Source organism: Oncorhynchus mykiss, chromosome 10 (genome assembly GCF_057628025.1).
Source record: "Oncorhynchus mykiss isolate SJ-2025 chromosome 10, ASM5762802v1, whole genome shotgun sequence".
NCBI lineage: Eukaryota > Metazoa > Chordata > Actinopteri > Salmoniformes > Salmonidae > Oncorhynchus > Oncorhynchus mykiss.
The window spans coordinates 44,564,197-44,581,512 of record NC_143031.1 but is presented as its reverse complement, the minus strand read 5'-3'; the positions used below and the strand labels follow the sequence as shown (position 1 = coordinate 44,581,512).

At 42.5% G+C, this 17,316-nt stretch overlaps 1 protein-coding gene across 2 annotated transcripts; it reads right to left on the bottom strand.

Annotated features, from left to right (window-relative positions):
- Positions 1-10,795: 10,795 nt before the first annotated feature.
- LOC110533994 (protein cornichon homolog 2) lies at positions 10,796-17,026 on the bottom strand. 2 transcript variants are annotated; one of them, XM_021618612.3, is made up of 6 exons: positions 16,721-17,026; positions 13,783-13,851; positions 13,355-13,402; positions 11,738-11,850; positions 11,513-11,656; positions 10,796-11,317 (listed from the first exon to the last, which is right to left on the bottom strand). In XM_021618612.3, the coding sequence occupies exons 1-6, from the start codon at positions 16,769-16,771 to the stop codon at positions 11,290-11,292; spliced, it is 453 nt and encodes a 150-aa protein (XP_021474287.1). In that variant the 5' UTR covers positions 16,772-17,026; the 3' UTR covers positions 10,796-11,289. The 2 variants fall into 2 exon arrangements, with proteins under 2 accessions (XP_021474287.1, XP_090042887.1); XM_090186761.1 differs by lacking the exon at positions 16,721-17,026 and adding an exon at positions 13,954-14,253.
- Between the last annotated feature and the right edge of the window lie 290 nt (positions 17,027-17,316).

The window sequence follows — 17,316 nt, the reverse complement described above, 5'->3', positions numbered from 1 at the left end:
GCTATTCATCCCCCCAAAGTCAATACTTTGTAGAGACACCTTTTGCAGCAATTACAGCTGCAAGTCTCTTGGGGCATGTCTCTATAAGCTTGGCACATCTAGCCACTGGGATTTTTGTCCATTCTTCAAGGCAATACTGCTCCAGGTCCTTCAAGTTGGATGGGTTCCGCTGGTGTAGCAGTATGCTTAGGGTCATTGTCCTGCTGGAAGGTGAACCTCCGTCCCAGTCTCAAATTTCTGGAAGACTAAAACAGGTTTCCCTCAAGAATTTCCCTGTATTTAGCACCATCATTCCTTCAATTCTGACCAGTTTCCCAGTCACAGCATGATGCTGCCACCACCATGCTTCTCTGTGGGGATGGAGTTCTCAGTGTGATGAGAGGTGTTGGGTTTGCACCAGACATAGCATTTTCCTTGATGGCCAAAAGGCTCAATTTTTGTCTCATCTGACCAGAGTACCTTCTTCCATATGTTTGGGGAGTCTCCCACATGCCTTTTGGTGAACGCCAAACATGTTTGCTTATTTTTTTCTGGACACTCTCTCTGACCACTCCGAGCCCAGCTCTGTGGAGTGTACTGCTTAAAGTGGTCCTATGGACAGATACTCCAATCTCCGCTGTGGAGCTTTGCAGCTCCTTCAGGGTTATCGTTCTACCTGTCCCAAACCTGCTGTTTTCAACTCTCTAGAGACAGCAGGAGCGGTAGTGATACTCTCAATGATTGGCTATGAAAAGCCAACTGACATTTACTCCTGAGGTGCTGACTTCTTGCACCCTCGACAACTACTGTGATTATTATTATTTGACCATGCTGGTCATTTATGAACATTTGAACATCTTGGCCATGTTCTGTTATAATATCCACCCAGCACAGCCAGAAGAGGACTGGCCACCCCTCATGGCCTGGTTCCTCTCTAGGTTTCTTCCTAGGTTTTGGCCTTTCTAGGGAGTTTTTCCTAGCCACCGTGCTTCTACACCTGCATTGCTTGCTTTCCCCGTGGGGGAAAGATTCTATTGGGGAAAGGTTCCTGTGGGGGTTGCTATGGAAGCCCAGAAGGGGAGTGAGGTGTGTGTGTGTGTGTGTGTGTGTGTGTGTGTGTGTGTGTGTGTGTGTGTGTGTGTGTGTGTGTGTGTGTGCTCAAACACACATGCATGTGCAGGTCTGGGAGAGGAAGTGTGTCCATCTGATGAATGGGAATGTGCCTGAACTAAATTTTATGCACTAATTGTAGTCTCACTTATTCATTTCTAATGCCCGGTCATTTTTGACCAGGAACACCACAGGTGTACAAAAGATAAATAAACACCCCAAATTTTATGAAAATCATCAAAATGTATTTTGTGTGATCAGATGCCTTGTGTGGACAAAGTCATGGAACCTTATGACAGTCAGATTAAATGAACTACATTTTTCAGAGAGAAAATTTGGAAATCGGTCCAATTCGACCGGAACACAGCAGGAGGGTTAATAGGCGTCGTTTATGACTTTGTGGCTGTGGTAAATAGTGACGACCCAACCTCTTCGAACAGAAAACGTTTCTCAAACCGGAAATGAATGCAACCGGTAAAACGGACCCATTTTTCTTCAAGTTTAATGGCGAACTACACACAAAAAATGTGTATTGTCGCCACCAACTGGACGGGGGTGAAACATTTTAAAAGAAAAAGTAAATTCCAAAAGGGGGAATCAAAGGTTACAATAATCAACACAAACGACACAATTTTTTATAGTATGCAGTACCAGTCAAAAGTTTGGACACGTACTCATTCAAGGGTTTTCTTTATTTGTACTATGTCCAAACCTTTGACTGGTACTGTATATTCTCGCTCCTTCAGTCATTCGAAACCTCAAATTCCCTGCTCAGGCTCTGGGGCCTGAGAGGGTGGTCGAGTGGTTGTGCAGGCCAGGTCATCTGCTGCAACACTGCATCACTCTCCTTCTTGGTCAAATAGCCTTTACAGAGCCTGGAGGTGTGTTGGGTCATTGTCCTGTTGAAAAACAAATGATAGTCCCACTAAGTGCAAACCAGATGGGATGGCGTATCGCTGCAGAATTCTGTGGCAGCCATGCTGGTTAAGTGTGCCTTGAATTCTAAATAAATCACTGACAGTGTCACCAGCAAAGCACCCACACGCCATCACACCTCCTCCTCCATGCTTCACAGTGAGAACACACATGCGGAGATCATCGGTTCACCTACTCTGCGTCTCACAAAGACACACGGCGGTTGGAACTGCAATGAAAGTCTGTCCTTTGGTCTGATGTGTCAAATTTGAGATTTTTGGTTTTTACCGCAGTGTCTTTGTGAGATGCAGAGTAGGTGAATGGATGATCCCTGCATGTGTGGTTCCCACCGTGAAGCACGGGAGGAGGAGGTGTGGGGGTGCTTTGCTGGTGAGATTGTCAATAATTGATTTAGAATTCCAGGCACACTTAACCAGCATGGATACCACAAGATTCTGCAACAATAGGCCATCCCATCTGGTTTGCGCACAGTGGGGCTATCATTTGTTTTTCAATAGGACAATGACCCAACACACGTCTAGGCTGTGTAAGGGCTATTTGACAAAGAAGGAGAGTGATGGAGTGCTGCATTAGATGACCGGCCTCCACAATCACCCGACCTCAACCCAATTGAGATGGTTTGGGATGAGCTGGCCCGCAGAGTGAAGGAAAAGCAGCCAACAAGTGCTCAGAATATGTGGATAACTCAGAATAACTCTTTCAAGACTGTTGGAAAAGCATTCCTGGTGAAGCTTGTTGAGTGAATGCCAAAAGTGTGCAAAGCTGTCATCAAGGCAAAGGGTGGCTATTTTTGGAGAATCTAAAATTGAACAAAATATTTAGATTTGTTTAACACTTTTTTGTTTGCTACATGATTCCATATGTGTTTTTGTCATGGTTTTGATGTCTTCACTATTATTCTACACTTTAGAAAATAGTCCAAATAAAGAAAAATCCTTGAATGATTAGGCGTTTCCAAAATTTTACTGATCAATTTTATGTCATTTTAAGGGATATAAAATGTGCTTTTCTTTCAAAAACAAGGACATTTCTAAGTGACCCTAACCTTTTGAACGGTAGTGTGAATATAAATTAGAAATGCCATGTTGGCAGTGGTACAATATAGTAGTATCCGAAAAACTACATTGTTTTCCAAGTATAACATTTTTGAGGAAAGCTGCCAACATGGCAACCCTGAATCTACCTTTCTTTGTGCAGCTTTTTTTAGGTGAGTAATGCACTTAATTGTGCAGTTTCTACCACCAGGTGTCAGTCAAGTAGCGTCTTCATTGTCATATACTGTTGTTCTAGTTGACTATTTCTATAGAAAATCACCTGTGTGCACATTGGCAGAAAGAGTGTGTGTGTGTGAGAGAGAGAGAGAGAGAGAGTCACAGTGTGTGGGTGTGTGTGTGTGTGTGTGTGTGTGTGTGTGTGTGTGTGTGAGAGAGAGAGAGAGAGAGAGAGAGTCACAGTGTGTGGGTGTGTATTGAGTGTTGATTCTGTAAGTGCTGATAATATCTATTCATCAGTGTCAGGTAGAGTGCAAAGAGAGAGCGCTGTCAGGGTTGAGTGCCAGCTAATTATATAGTGGAACTCAGTCCTACTGTGATATTATGCACCAAAATGGGCACCTAACTCTGCTCGAATGGATGACTAAAATGGACACCTAACTCTGCAAGAGTGGATGACATTGGGCAATTCTAAAACCAGAGAACACGCTGAAACATTTTTAGTAGGCTACTGTTTGAAGGTGGTTCACTGATAATACACTTTGTCTTAGATTTTTATACACAATTTACACACATAAGATATCTGATGTCTTACAGATCTGCTTTTCCTTGATTGAGTAAAATATAAATACACTTTTATGAAAAATACATTTTGCTGTAAATGACGAGGCAATGTGCTTCAGTGCTTTCTAAGATAATTAAATGAAACAAATGTATGTCTCAAGACAGTTTTCAAAACCCAGTCCTTTTTACTTTGTCGTTCTTTTCCTAAATATTTGTTAGCCCTAGGCATAACACTCTGACCTTTTAGAATTATCCCACTGTCCACAGATGTCAATTCAACGTCTATTCGACGTTGGTTCAACGTAATTTCATTTTAACGATGTGGAAACGACGTAGATTCAACCGGTGTGCCCAGTGAGATGTGTAACACAACAGCACATCCCATTACCCCTCTTTCTTTCTCCCTCCTTCCCTTTCTCCTTGATAGCTCAGTCAATAACGACACTTCTATCCACCCCTATCCCCACCCTGTCCCATCCTCCATCCGTTTCCTTTCAGATTGCAACAGTAACGCTTGCAGATGCCCGTTCCCGTTGCCGTGACAACGTGTTTTCCGAAGGTGCTATGTGCTTCAGCGTGAACATCCATGTGTACATTCTTTGTTTGCTTGGGGCTTATTAAATCCCGTACCACTCTGTTTGCATGGTTCATTTTGTTCTAGTACATTTTTGTCAGAAAGTGTCATAGTATTCTATAATATTAATAGTCATGTGTTTGTGCATCACTCAAAAACAGAATCTGTAGCATTCCTCACACCAACATGTGGTCCCTATTCCCCAGCTGTTTCAGTGTTATATTTCACAGCATGACACAGCAGCAAAGAGATGAGACTAAGAGCGAGGGAAGACCTGTCTTTTGTTGTTTTCAACTATGTTTGTCATGAACTGCGACACCTACAACCTGTTCATTTATGGATCTGGGCTCTCCTCAGAATGCATTTTAAGGTGCAAGTTGGGCATCAAAACAAAGCAGGTGTGTGTGTTTGAGAGAGAGAGAGAGAAATACAGTGAGAGAGAAATAGAGAGAGAGAGAAGGGGGGAGGGTATACATTGTGTTCATTCGCCTATACCTTTATTGACATATTAGCGTGCATGTGCCTTTTACTGTGAGATTTAGTAGAAAATAAGCCCCAGTGTAGAAGTCTTGCTTCTTCAATTGTATGTTGCAGATTGGGCTGCAGATTGGGGAAATCTATTTGTGAGTTAGCCATAGCCTTATCGCTGCCCAAAAAAAGGAAGACATGCAGATGTTATGCATAGGTTGCGTTTCTTATTCAGAGAGCCAGGCTTGTCTCCAGCCATATGGACTCACTGGGAACATACTACATGACACACGGACATATTCCATTTACTGAGTCTTGTATCCACCAGTTCAGTCCATTCATCTCACACATGCATGCTCATAGATTGCATGCAGTCTAAATATAGGCTGTCACGTCATGCCAGATCCTCAACTGACACAACCCAAATGGAGAGTATTTAATACTCTCGTTTGTCTTTTCAGTCCATATGCCCAGTTGTTTAATAATCCCATCCAGATTCCCCTGTCTCGCTCACCCAGCTATCTCCAAATCACCCTCTTTTTTTCCCCTAATACCCAGTATTTCATCACTCTATCCATTTCCCCATCTCTCCTTCCCTTCCAGCTAAGGTATTTTCTTATTTCTGGCCAGGTATAATTATCTGAAATCTTCTCTAATGTATAATTCATATCTCTCTCCAATGCCCCTCCCTGCTCTCTGGCTCTCTACCTTAGCGTGTGGAAATTACTTCCAAATATAGGTGATGGGTTCACTTCTAGAAACCCAAGAATTTTGTAAAGTATTAATTACCCTCTTTGTCAACTATACATCAGTGGGCGTTACATACCACCAATTACTTACACTGTTCCCTGCATGCGTGGACACACTATGTCTAAGTCCTAACATTGCTTGATGTCTTGCTTACACTTCATAAGGAGGCGAGAACAGTATATGCACCAAGTAGACATCCTAGTGAATAAACGAACAGAGTATTTTTAATTTGTTCTGGGTGTTATTCTGTGTGTGTGTGTGTGCGTGCGTGCGTGCATGCGTGCGTGCGTGCGCATATGCCAATCACGTACTTTATGTTTCAAACATATTTATTGTAACCAGTTTCCATGGAAACATCTCCCTGGAGGCAGAGAGAAGGGAGAGTGTGCAGTGACAGAGTTGAGAAAATGATTATTGCAGAGGGGGCAAAAAAAGGAAGAGCCTTTAGAATGAATTAAAGATGTGGTATTAGTATCTGAGAAGGGGGGGGGGGGGGGGGGGGGGTTGCATTTATGTGAATCCTTACGTACACATGTGTTGTGTATATAATACGACTTGTGTGTGTGATGTAGTGAGATGTTTTGCTGTGTGTCTGAGTTTAATAAGGATACGATTTGATCTATTTTCTATATCGTGTATATGCCTCTGCTTCTACCATTCATTCCACTTAAGTGTTCTATGTGTTTCCATAGTTTATTTATTCTCCAAGCTTTAGCACACGCTTAGCAGAGTTTTGAGAAAGAGCAATAGAGTGAGGAAAATATAGTTTCCTACTGACTCACCCTAACTCAATTTGGTTGCCATGGTGACACCGGAACATGAGATTCACTCTATGTCAGGTTGTCTGTCTCTACCGCTCCAACTCTCCCTCACCCACTCTGCCCACAGCCCCTCCAACCCCCATAATTAACACACTCACTTCCTCCATCATACCTGTTCTCTCGTAGATGTACAATCCTGAGCTGTTGTTTATTGTATTCTTCTCGTGGTGTGTGCCCTGTACTCTATGTTCCCTCCAGTCCATAGCAGACGGAATTTCTTGGGATAGAGACATAAAAGGTATGGCCTTCAGAATTCAAACCTGTGTAACCTTTAACTACACATAACGTATTGGCTCCTTCCGCTGCACTATACTTTCCCTTCTTCCAATGTTCTCTTGATCACCTGTTACTTACAGCTGAGACAAAATCAAACATTGAATTTCCATCACTTGCATTTTTAACTATAAACACCCAGTGCGCCACTACCAGATCACCTAATCAAATTATTAACAAATATACAGTACCAGTCAAATGTTTGGACACACCTACTCATTCAAAGGTTTTTCTTAATTTCGACTATTTTCTACATTGTAGAATAATAGTGAAGACATCAAAACTATGAAATAACACATATGGAATCGCATAGTAGCCAAAACAGTGTTAAACAAATCAAAGTAGATTTTATATTTGAGATTCTTCAATGTAGCCACCCTTTGCCTTGATGACAGTTTTGCACACTCTTGGCATTCTCTCAACCAGCTTGATGAGGTAGTCACCTGGAATGCATTTCAATTAACAGGTGTGCGTTGTTAAAAGTTAAATTGTGGAATTTCTTTCCTTCTTAATGCGTTTGAGCCAATCAGTTGTGTTGTGACAAGGTAGGGGTGGTATACAGAAGATAGCCCTATTTGGCAAAAGACTAAGTCCATATTATGGCAAGAACAACTCAAATTAGCAAAGAGAAATGACAGTCCATCATTACTTTGAGACATGAAGTGACCAAAAAAGGGTTTAACAAATTAAAATATATTTGAGATTCTTCAAAGTAGCCACCATTTGCCTTGATGACAGCTTTGCACACTCTTGGCATTCTCTCAAACAGCTTTATCTAGAATTATTTCCCAACTGTCTTGCTGATCACTTGTTGGCTGCTTTTCCTTCACTCTGTGGTCCAACTCATCCCAAACCATCTCAATTGGGTTGAGGTCAGGTGATTGTGGAGGCCAGGTCATCTGATGCAGGACTTAAGTGTGCCTTGAATTCTAAATAAATCACTGACAGTCTCACCAGCAAAGCACCTCCATACCCCCACACCTCCTCCTCTATGCTTCACAGTGAGAATTACACATGCAGAGATCATCCGTTCACCTACTCTGTGTCTCACAAAGATATGCCGGTTGGAACCAAAAATCTCGAATGTGGACTCATCAGACCAAAGGACAGATTTACACCGGTCTTATGTCCATTACTCGTGTTTCTTGGCCCAAGCAAGTCTCTTCTTATAATTGTTGTATTTTAGTAGTGGTTTCTTTGCAGAAGTTCGACCATGAAGACACTACAGAGGGTAGTGCGTACGGGCCAGTACATCACTGGGGCTAAGCTACCTGCCATCCAGGACCTGTACACCAGGCGGTGTCAGGAAGACCTTAAAAATGTCAAAGACCCCAACCACTCCAGTCATAGACTGTTCTCTCTACTACCGCATGGCAAGCGGTACCGGAGTGCCAAGTCTAGGACAAAAAGGCTTCACAACAGTTTTTACCCCCAACCCATAAGACTCCTGAACAGGTAATCACATGGCTAACCGGACTATTTTAATTGTGTGTGTCCCCCAGCCCCTCTCTTTACACGGCTGCTACTCTCTGTTTATCATATATGCATAGTCACTTTAACTAAACATTCATATACATACTACCTCAATTGGGCCGACCAACCAGTGCTCCCGCACATTGGCTAACTTGGCTATCTGCATTGTGTCCCGCCATCTGCCAATCCCTCTTTTACGCTACTGCTACTTTCTGTTCATCATATATACATAGTCACTTTAACCATATCTACATACTACCTCAATCAGCCTGCCTAACCCGTGTCTGTATGTAGCCTCGCTACTGTATATAGCCTATCTTTTTACTGTTGTTTTATTTCTTTACTTACCTATTGTTCACCTAATACCTTTTTTGCACTATTGGTTAGAACCTGTAAGTAAGCATTTCACTGTAACACCTGTTGTATTCGGTGCACGTGACAAATCAACTTTGATTTGATGAAGGCCTGATTCCTCTGAACAGTTGCTGTTGAGATGTGTCTGTTACTTGAACTCTGTGAAGCATTTATTTGGGCTGCAATTTCTGAGGCTGGTAACTCTAATGAACTTATCTTATGCAGCAGAGGTAACTCTGGGTCTTCCATTCCTGTGGCAGTCCTCATGAGAGCCAGTTTCATAATAGCGCTGGATGGTTTTTGCGACTGCACTTGAATAAACTTTCAAAGTTCTTGAAATCGACTGAACTTCATGTCTCAAAGTAATGATGGACTGTCGTTTCTCTTTTCTTATTTGAGCTGTTCGTGCCATATTATGGACTTGGTCTTTTACCAAATAGGGCTATCTTCTGTATACCACCCCTACCTTGTCACAACACAACTGATTGGCTCAAATGCATTAAGAAGGAAGGGAATTCCACAAATTACATTTTAACAAGGCACGCCTGTTAATTGAAATGCATTCCAGGTGACTCCCTCATGAAGCTGGTTGAGAGAATGCCAAGAATGTGCAAAACTGTCATCAAGGCAAAAGGTGGCTACTTTGAAGAATCTCAAATATAAAATCTATTTTGATTTGTTTAACACTGTTTTGGCTACTATGTGATTCCATATGTGTTATTTCATAGTTTTGATGTCTTCACTATTATTCTACAATGTAGAAAATAGTAAAAATTAAGAAACCCTTGAATGAGTAGGTGTGTCCAAACTTTTGACTGGTACTGTATATAGTAACATAATAGTTGTACCACATAATATTGTAACACATTGCTATTTTATTAGAATATGTGAATTGCTGTGTGTACTGTATATCATATTGTATTATAATGAATACAAACTAGCACACCAACAAATATAGCATACAGTGATGAGAGATGTGTAAAAGATAGTATCAAATAGTTATTCTTCAATATACTGTATATTAATTAATTAATTCTGATAAACTGCATTATGACATTCATTGATGGTCAACCTAGCTATATTTCCTCTCCTTTGTGTCCCCCCTGTTTTGTGCTTTAGCGACTGTCTGTGATTTACTCACATTGTTGTCAGGGTTGAAGGGTTGTTCTGTTTTGGAGGGAACTGTCATGATGAACAGAACATACTGTATGTATTGGCACAAGAAACCTAGCTGAACAACATTGACACATTACTCAAATGTGAGTGGCTCCACTATAATGCAGGACGCTGTGTTCAGATGCCAACATGAACCCTATCGGATTTGTCGTACACAATTAATTACTACAATTATGGTCAGTTTATGGTAAACAAATAATCACACAGTATTTTTCAAGTTCCAGTACGACTCATTTCTCTAATGAGTTTAAAATGACACAGTGTGATCATTATCAATGAGCTACACACAGAGCTATGGTTACATGATGATGAGGGCATCGCTAGCTAAGTCACGGCTTTGAAATGAACCAAGAGTCAAGTGTCTGCCAACGATCACTGTAACACTTGAGTAAGAACAGTTATGTAAGTCCAACCATAGTGTTCTATGTGAGAAGGTTTACTGCGCCTGACATAGTCATCACAGCAGACCGATCTATCATCATCTTCAGCAGCCTCGTCTGCTACTTGTGTCACACAGTATTATTCCACAGGGGAAATACGATCCCATGCACAGTCATCTCTCCTAGGCTATGATCACATTGCTGTTGTTGTGAATTTAAAATTGCTTTTCTTGAATGAGGTTTCCATGATCTAGAATCACGGAGCGCAGAGCTCTTTGGAAAGTCTTGGTGAAATCAGCCCTTCCTGCCTAGAACAGAACAGACAAACACAGAATACTTAAACACCCAAGTTCCAAGTCACCCAGAGTCAAAACATCCATTTCAATCCTGAATAATTTTGTGTTGGAATGAAATGTGCCTGTTTTCCCTGGGTGGGGACTGGGATCTGGGAGATAGTGCCTTGACTGGAATGGACCTAGACTCAAACACCACTCCGGGGTGTCCGCGATCCTTCACAGAAGCTTATGCCCATCGCATGTAATTTATGAGTTCATACATTTTATATTTTTGAATAACACAATTACCATCACGCTGGTTCGAAATAGTAGCATTGAATGGTGTATTTATCTGATGAAACAACTATTCTTATCCTCAGAAAATTATCTACCACAACTACTGAATTATTGAAATACCAAATCGGTAGAAGAACAAAATACGTTTTGTGCATTTTGTATTCTCTTTTCTAAAAAGGTTTATTGGAATGGAAGGATATGAATCTGCAACATCTACTTTAGGACTTAGGCAACACAAAGTTTATAAATTCACAGTTGAGTGACTGTAATACTCAGAATAGCAGAGGAGACCTGCAGGCCCTAAGAAGTGATGTGGTCAGATCAAGGCAACACGTATACTAGTTGAGATGTGTTCTCTCTTTCTCTTCTTTATTTCATTCCTCCTCCTTTGTGGCTCTTCTATGTCTGCTCCTCCTCTTCTAGATGGGTTGCAGTCTTGAGCAGGCGTAACAACGTCTCTTTGCTTTGCCTTATTTCCTCACAATGTCCTCCAAGGTTCGTCCCTCCAGCCAAAGATTTGAGGAGAGCAAATCATGGTCTGTGATGATGGAGTAATGGGTGGTGAGAACGAGGGGTGAGTGACATCACCCGGTCTTAGTCGTTCTCTTTCTCTGTCTTTCAATCTCCTCTTGGTCTTCTATACTGTGTTTAGAAACTCACCAAGGCATAGACCATACTGTCAAGGACAGAGAGAGAGGCAGAAAAGAGAACAGGAGGACACCAGTGTTAGAAGGAATGTGACATTGCCAAGCAGTAACAACTGACAGCGGTTATTGTGCAGCAAGAAGAGGAGGCTCCCATTCGTACAGATCAACGTTCCCCAATGAACCGGCTGGACTGATGAGAGATGGCTTAATTAATAGGACCTCACCTGTACAGGTAGTAGAAGAAGGAGAGCAGGTAGAAGCCCAGCTTACACCAAGACTCCTTCTGACAGTAGTTCAGGATGTCAGAATTCATCACACTGACAGGATCATACATGACCTCTGACCCATCTGCTGGCCGATGGAAAAACCTGACGAGAGAGAGCTTTCTTACAACAGATACAACTAAAAAGCCTTGTGATAGAATGCTGGAAGTTGGTTGTGTTGTGTACCTCCAAAGATGGTAGAAGAGCAGGGGGATGTTTAGGCCCAGGGTGACCCACTCTCCAGCACACATGAACATCAGGCAGAACAGCCCATGGATGGAGTATTCTGGCACCACCAGCTAGGAATAATACAGACCGTTAGGGTGCATATGGTCACACAAATGCAAACTCTGTCATTATCATTAACACTTCAGGACAAAATGCTTTGAAAAAGCTGCAATTTTCATATGAATGAGAGTGATAGAGTTTAGTTATGATTTTCTTAAAAGAATGCAGGCCTGCAGGTGTTCCCTCCTTCAATCTCCCCTCATTGGCTCTATAGCTTGCCCATTAACACTGACAGAGGAAATTAGGGCGGGGTGGCAGTATGGAAAGCCAGTTAATTATAGTGTGTGTCCGCAACCTGGTCTCAGAGCATTTTGTATTATTATGTACGTAAATCCGAGACGCTACATTTACTATGACATGTTACATTTCGTATGGTATGCATTCATTTGTGGATTTCCATCACTCCTTTCGTACAATATGTTACGAATTTGCAAAATGTATGATATGTTACTAATTCTAGCTAGGTGGCTAAGGGGCTAACATTAGCTAGCTGGCTAATGTTAGCTAGGCTAGGTGTTAGGGTTAGGGGTTAAGGTTAAGTTTAGGAGTTAGGTTAAAGGGTTAAGGTTAGGGTTAGGGGATGGGTTAGATAAAAAGGTTAAGGGTAGGGTTATGGTTAGGTGAAGGGTTAGATAACATGCTAAGTAATTGCAAAGTAGCTCAAAAGTATTAAGCAGTCAAAGTTGCTAATCGGTGGAATGATATCAAATACATCAACACATGGTTTACATTTTCCCTGACAACCAAAAGTTACATTTTGAATGCTTAGCAGGACAGGAAAATGGTTAAATTCAAGCATATAATCAAGAAACACGTAGTCATCCCTACTGCCTCTGGCCTGGTGGACTCACTAAACACAAATGCGTATTTTGTAAATAATGTCTGAGTGTGGGAGTGCGCCCCTGGCTGTCCATACATTTGAAAAGCAAGAAAATGGTGCCATCTGCTTTGCTTAATATAAGGAATTTTAAATGATTTATACTTAAGTATATTTTAGCAATTACATTTACTTTTGATACTTAAGTATATTTAAAACAAAATACTTTTAGACTTTTACTGAAGTAGTATTTTACCGGCTGACTTTTACTTGAGCAGCTTTCTATTAAGGTATACTTTCTCAAGTATGACAATTGGGTACTTTTCCATCACTTACCATATCAAACGCAACATATAATACTAATTTGAGTGTCTCGGATTTACATTATTATGTTATATCTAGTCTATGAGACCAGGCTGGTGTGTGGTGTGTGATTGTTGTGAGTTTGAGAGAGTGAACGAGGAGGTGGGCTACAGGAAAGAGGGGAGATGTGAATCAATCGATCTCAGTCCTCAAAATAGATGCATATATATTTTTTTCAAGGTTCTCTGGTGCCCTTCTGTCACTCTCATCCTCCACACCACCACTAGGTGTGTGTGTGTGTGTGTGTGTGTGTGTGTGTGTGTGTGTGTGCGTGTGTGCGTGTGTGCGTGTGTGTGTGTGTGTGTGTATACATGGGCTGGGAGCCACTCACTCACCTTCCGCAGCAAGTTGCAGATTCTTTCAATATTCAGAATTCTTTCCCTCTGAAAAGTGAACAGAGAGAAAGGAGAGTCAGATATCTAGCTAATATTTTTGCCAAACACCCTCACAAAAGTAATAATCGCACTTCCCTGGTGTTGGCTCTGTTTCAGAATGTTCTTGTGTACAATATTGCAAAAATATACTTGGCAAAATAGAAGGTACGTTACATTGAGTAAATGATTTAGATAAAAAATGATAAATAAACCAATGTTCTATGTTGTTAAATGTTCTATTTGAATAAGTGTCCATGGTGTATGTGTGCCTGTCTGTCTATGGTGCTCTGCTCTTCACAGCTGAGTGGCAGTGACTGTAGGTGGACACGGATAGAACTGGATCACACTTCACAGAATTCCAATCCCTCTCATAAGGCATGGGGCCTTACCGCTCTGGTGGGGTTGCTCTGATCGATTGGGTTCTTGAAGTCTGTGCGCAGCTCGTCAAACGCAATAATCTAAAAAGACATGTACAGTGTATATGGGTAAACTTTATGCCTGTTTGATATTTCTAAATGTGTTATTTCACTGTGCTATTCTCATTCAAACCAATCACATACCTTTTTAGCTTGTTTTTTTCCTCAATATTTCTTATCTTCAGTTTTCCATCCCCATACCTCCACTCATCCTTTTGCACCTTTCGCATACTCTGACTCTCTCTTTCTCGCTCTCTGAGATCTCCATCTAAGCATCCCTTTCCGCCTCTCAACATTCTTCTCTCCCTGTGACATCCATCTTTCCCTATCAGAGACCAATCACCATCTCCACATCTGTCTTTTACTCTCAACAATACCTTTATCGATCTATGTCACTCCCCCTTCTCTGTGTCATGCTCTTCTCTGTTGTAAACAGATGCAGTTTCCATGGTGATCCGATGATCCCTTAGCGGGCACCATGGTTACTATAAAAGTGAACAAGCCGTGTTATTGGTTGAGAGCCACACAGAGATGGGGGGGTGACCATGGATGGAGGCAGATGGGGGGGAAGGGGTGGAACAAAATTATAATTTAATAAGCATTCTCAATAACATGGTTCGTTGCTGACACATACACACACTCTCTCTCTCCCCCTTTTCACCTTCTCTTCACACACAGAGACAGACAGACTCTTTCCCTCCCCCATCTCTCTCACAGACTCACACATTGACTGACTCATATGCAGTGCATTCTCACCCACTAGTCAATTCATTAGTCAATACTTTAGTTATTTCAAGCCAGTATTTTGTATTGATGTGATAATGCTGTGTTGAATTTCAAATGAACAATGTCTCCGTCTAGGGAGGTAGGCAAACTTGGTCCTGGAGAGACGCAGGCACTTCATGTTTGTTTTATTTAACCAACCTGGAAAACCAGGTGTGTTGAATTTAGGCAATCACTGAACTGATCAATTAGCTCAGTTGGTCAGGTGTGGTGCCTAGTTGGAACAAAATCATGCAGTGCCTGCGACTCTCCAGGTAAAGGGTTGCCTATCCCTGCCCTAGATAGAAGGCTACAGCTGAGAGAGATGGTCTCTGGCTATTGTGCAGTCTGTGTCTGAGGCTTTAGACATGTAGAATACTGATTGTGCAGAGGTCTCCATTGACGCCTGTACAAATTCCATTAATCATTCTGCAGTCAGTAAGCTGGTACACAAATATATAGGTAACTGCCAAAATAAAGGAAACACGGGTTAATGAGGGATACAAAGTATATTGAAAGCAGGTGCTTCCACAAAGGTGTGGTTCCTGCTTTCTTTTAAATGCCCAGTTGCCCATTATTTTGGCTACCATGGCTAGAAGAAGAGATCTCAGTGACTTTGAAAGAGGGATGTCATACTGCAGCGCCAGCTGTGCCATCAGAGTCCCTGGGTTCGCGCCCAGGCTCTGTCGTAACCGGCCGCGACCGGGAGGTCCGTGGGGCGACGCACAATTGGCCTAGCGTCGCCCGGGTTAGGGAGGGCTTGGTCGGGTAGGGGTGTCCTTGTCTCATTGCGCACCAGCGACTCCTGTGGCGGGCTGGGCGCAGTGTGCGCTAACCAAGGTGGCCAGGTGCACGGTGTTTCCTCCGGCGCATTGGTGCGGCTGGCTTCCGGGTTGGATGCGCGCTGTGCGGCTGGCTTCCGGGTTGGATGCGCACTGTGTTAAGAAGCAGTGCGGCTTGGTTGGGTTGTGTATCGGAGGACGCATGACTTTCAACCTTCGTCTCTCCCGAGCCCGTACGGGAGTTGTAGCGATGAGACAAGATAGTAGCTACTACAACAATTGGATACCACGAAATTGGGGAGAAAAAGGGGTAAAATTCAAAAAAATAAAAAAAGAGGGATGTCAAAGGAACGTGTGTGTCACCAGGTCTCAACCCAATTGAACACTTACGGGATTCTTTTTTATTTGTTTAACCTTTTATTTAACTAGTCAAGCAAGCCAGTTAAGAAATAATTCTTATTAACAATGACGGCCTGCTCCGGCAGACGACGCTGGGCCAATTGTGCACCGCCCTATGGGACTCCCAATCATGGACAGTTGTGATACAGCCTGGAATGGAACCAAGGTCTGTAGTGACTCCTCTAGCACTGAGGTGCAGTGCCTTAGACCGCTGCGCCACTCGGGAGCCCATCGGGAGACTAGCTCATATTAATAATAGACTTCCGATTTTGGGTGTCTCTCACACACACACCAAACCCACACACACACACAGACCTACAGTACTGATATAAATAACAAAAATAATGAGTCACACATGGGCACATGGACACACATTCACACCAACCAATGGCTACGCTACACTTATTGTATTGTCTCATTCTACTATTAGTCATCACCTGGAATTATATATATTTCTTTGATTATTTCACCTTGGTTACAGACCAACCAATTCTTTATTTAAGGTATGAGTCACAATGCACACAAGAGAATGTTGCTGAACCACCATCCCCCAGTCTAAAAACATGGTTTAGGTGAGAATCACCATCACCCAGAGTCTAAAAACATGGTTTAGGTGAGAATCCCCATCACCCAGAGTCTAAAAACATGGTTTAGGTGAGAATCCCCATCACCCAGAGTCTAAAAACATGGTTTAGGTGAGAATCCCCATCACCCAGAGTCTAAAAACATGGTTTAGGTGAGAATCCCCATCACCCAGAGTCTAAAAACATGGTTTAGGTGAGAATCCCCATCACCCAGAGTCTAAAAACATGGTTTAGGTGAGAATCACCATCACCCAGAGTCTAAAAACATGGTTTAGGTGAGAATCACCATCACCCAGAGTCTAAAAACATGGTTTAGGTGAGAATCACCATCACCCAGAGTCTAAATGTTTTAAGTGAATGAGTGTGTGTGTGAGCTCAACTCACCTGCCAGATGACGAAGAAGATGAGTGCAGCACATAGCACTAAGGTGAGCATGTAGCAGAAGGCTGCGAAGGTGAACGCCGTGGCTGCACCTGCCAGCCTGACGATGAGATGGGTCGAGAGAGGGGGAACTTCCCCTCCTCTCTCTATTGCGGACTATCCCTCCTTTCTCTCAGGAGGTTATTGTCTGTTCTTCCTCTCTCCCTCCCCCTGACACTCTGACTGCCCTCCCTCTCAAGTTGTATTGAGAGTCCCTATTGTCCAAGTGAGGAGTAGAAGTTCTGGAAGAAAGAAATCCTGCCCTGCTCTCCAGTCTGCTGTGGTCTTTCTATTTCAGCTTATCTAGGTTACACAGTTGGTCCTTCTTGAGTTCCTCTTCCCTTTTCATGTGTCTGTGCAAAAGCTTTTCTCCTTCACTGTGCAAAGGCTTTTCACACATAGACTTTGTAAAGCGGCCGACAGGCACAGTTGTTCAGGGAGAACAGCTACAGCTGAGCAATGCTCTCTCCTCTGGTCCCAGCCTCTGATTCTGACAGACAGGAATTTTTGTGCACCTAACGTGTCTGTCCCCTCTCCCTTTTATAATGTCCACTTTGCCA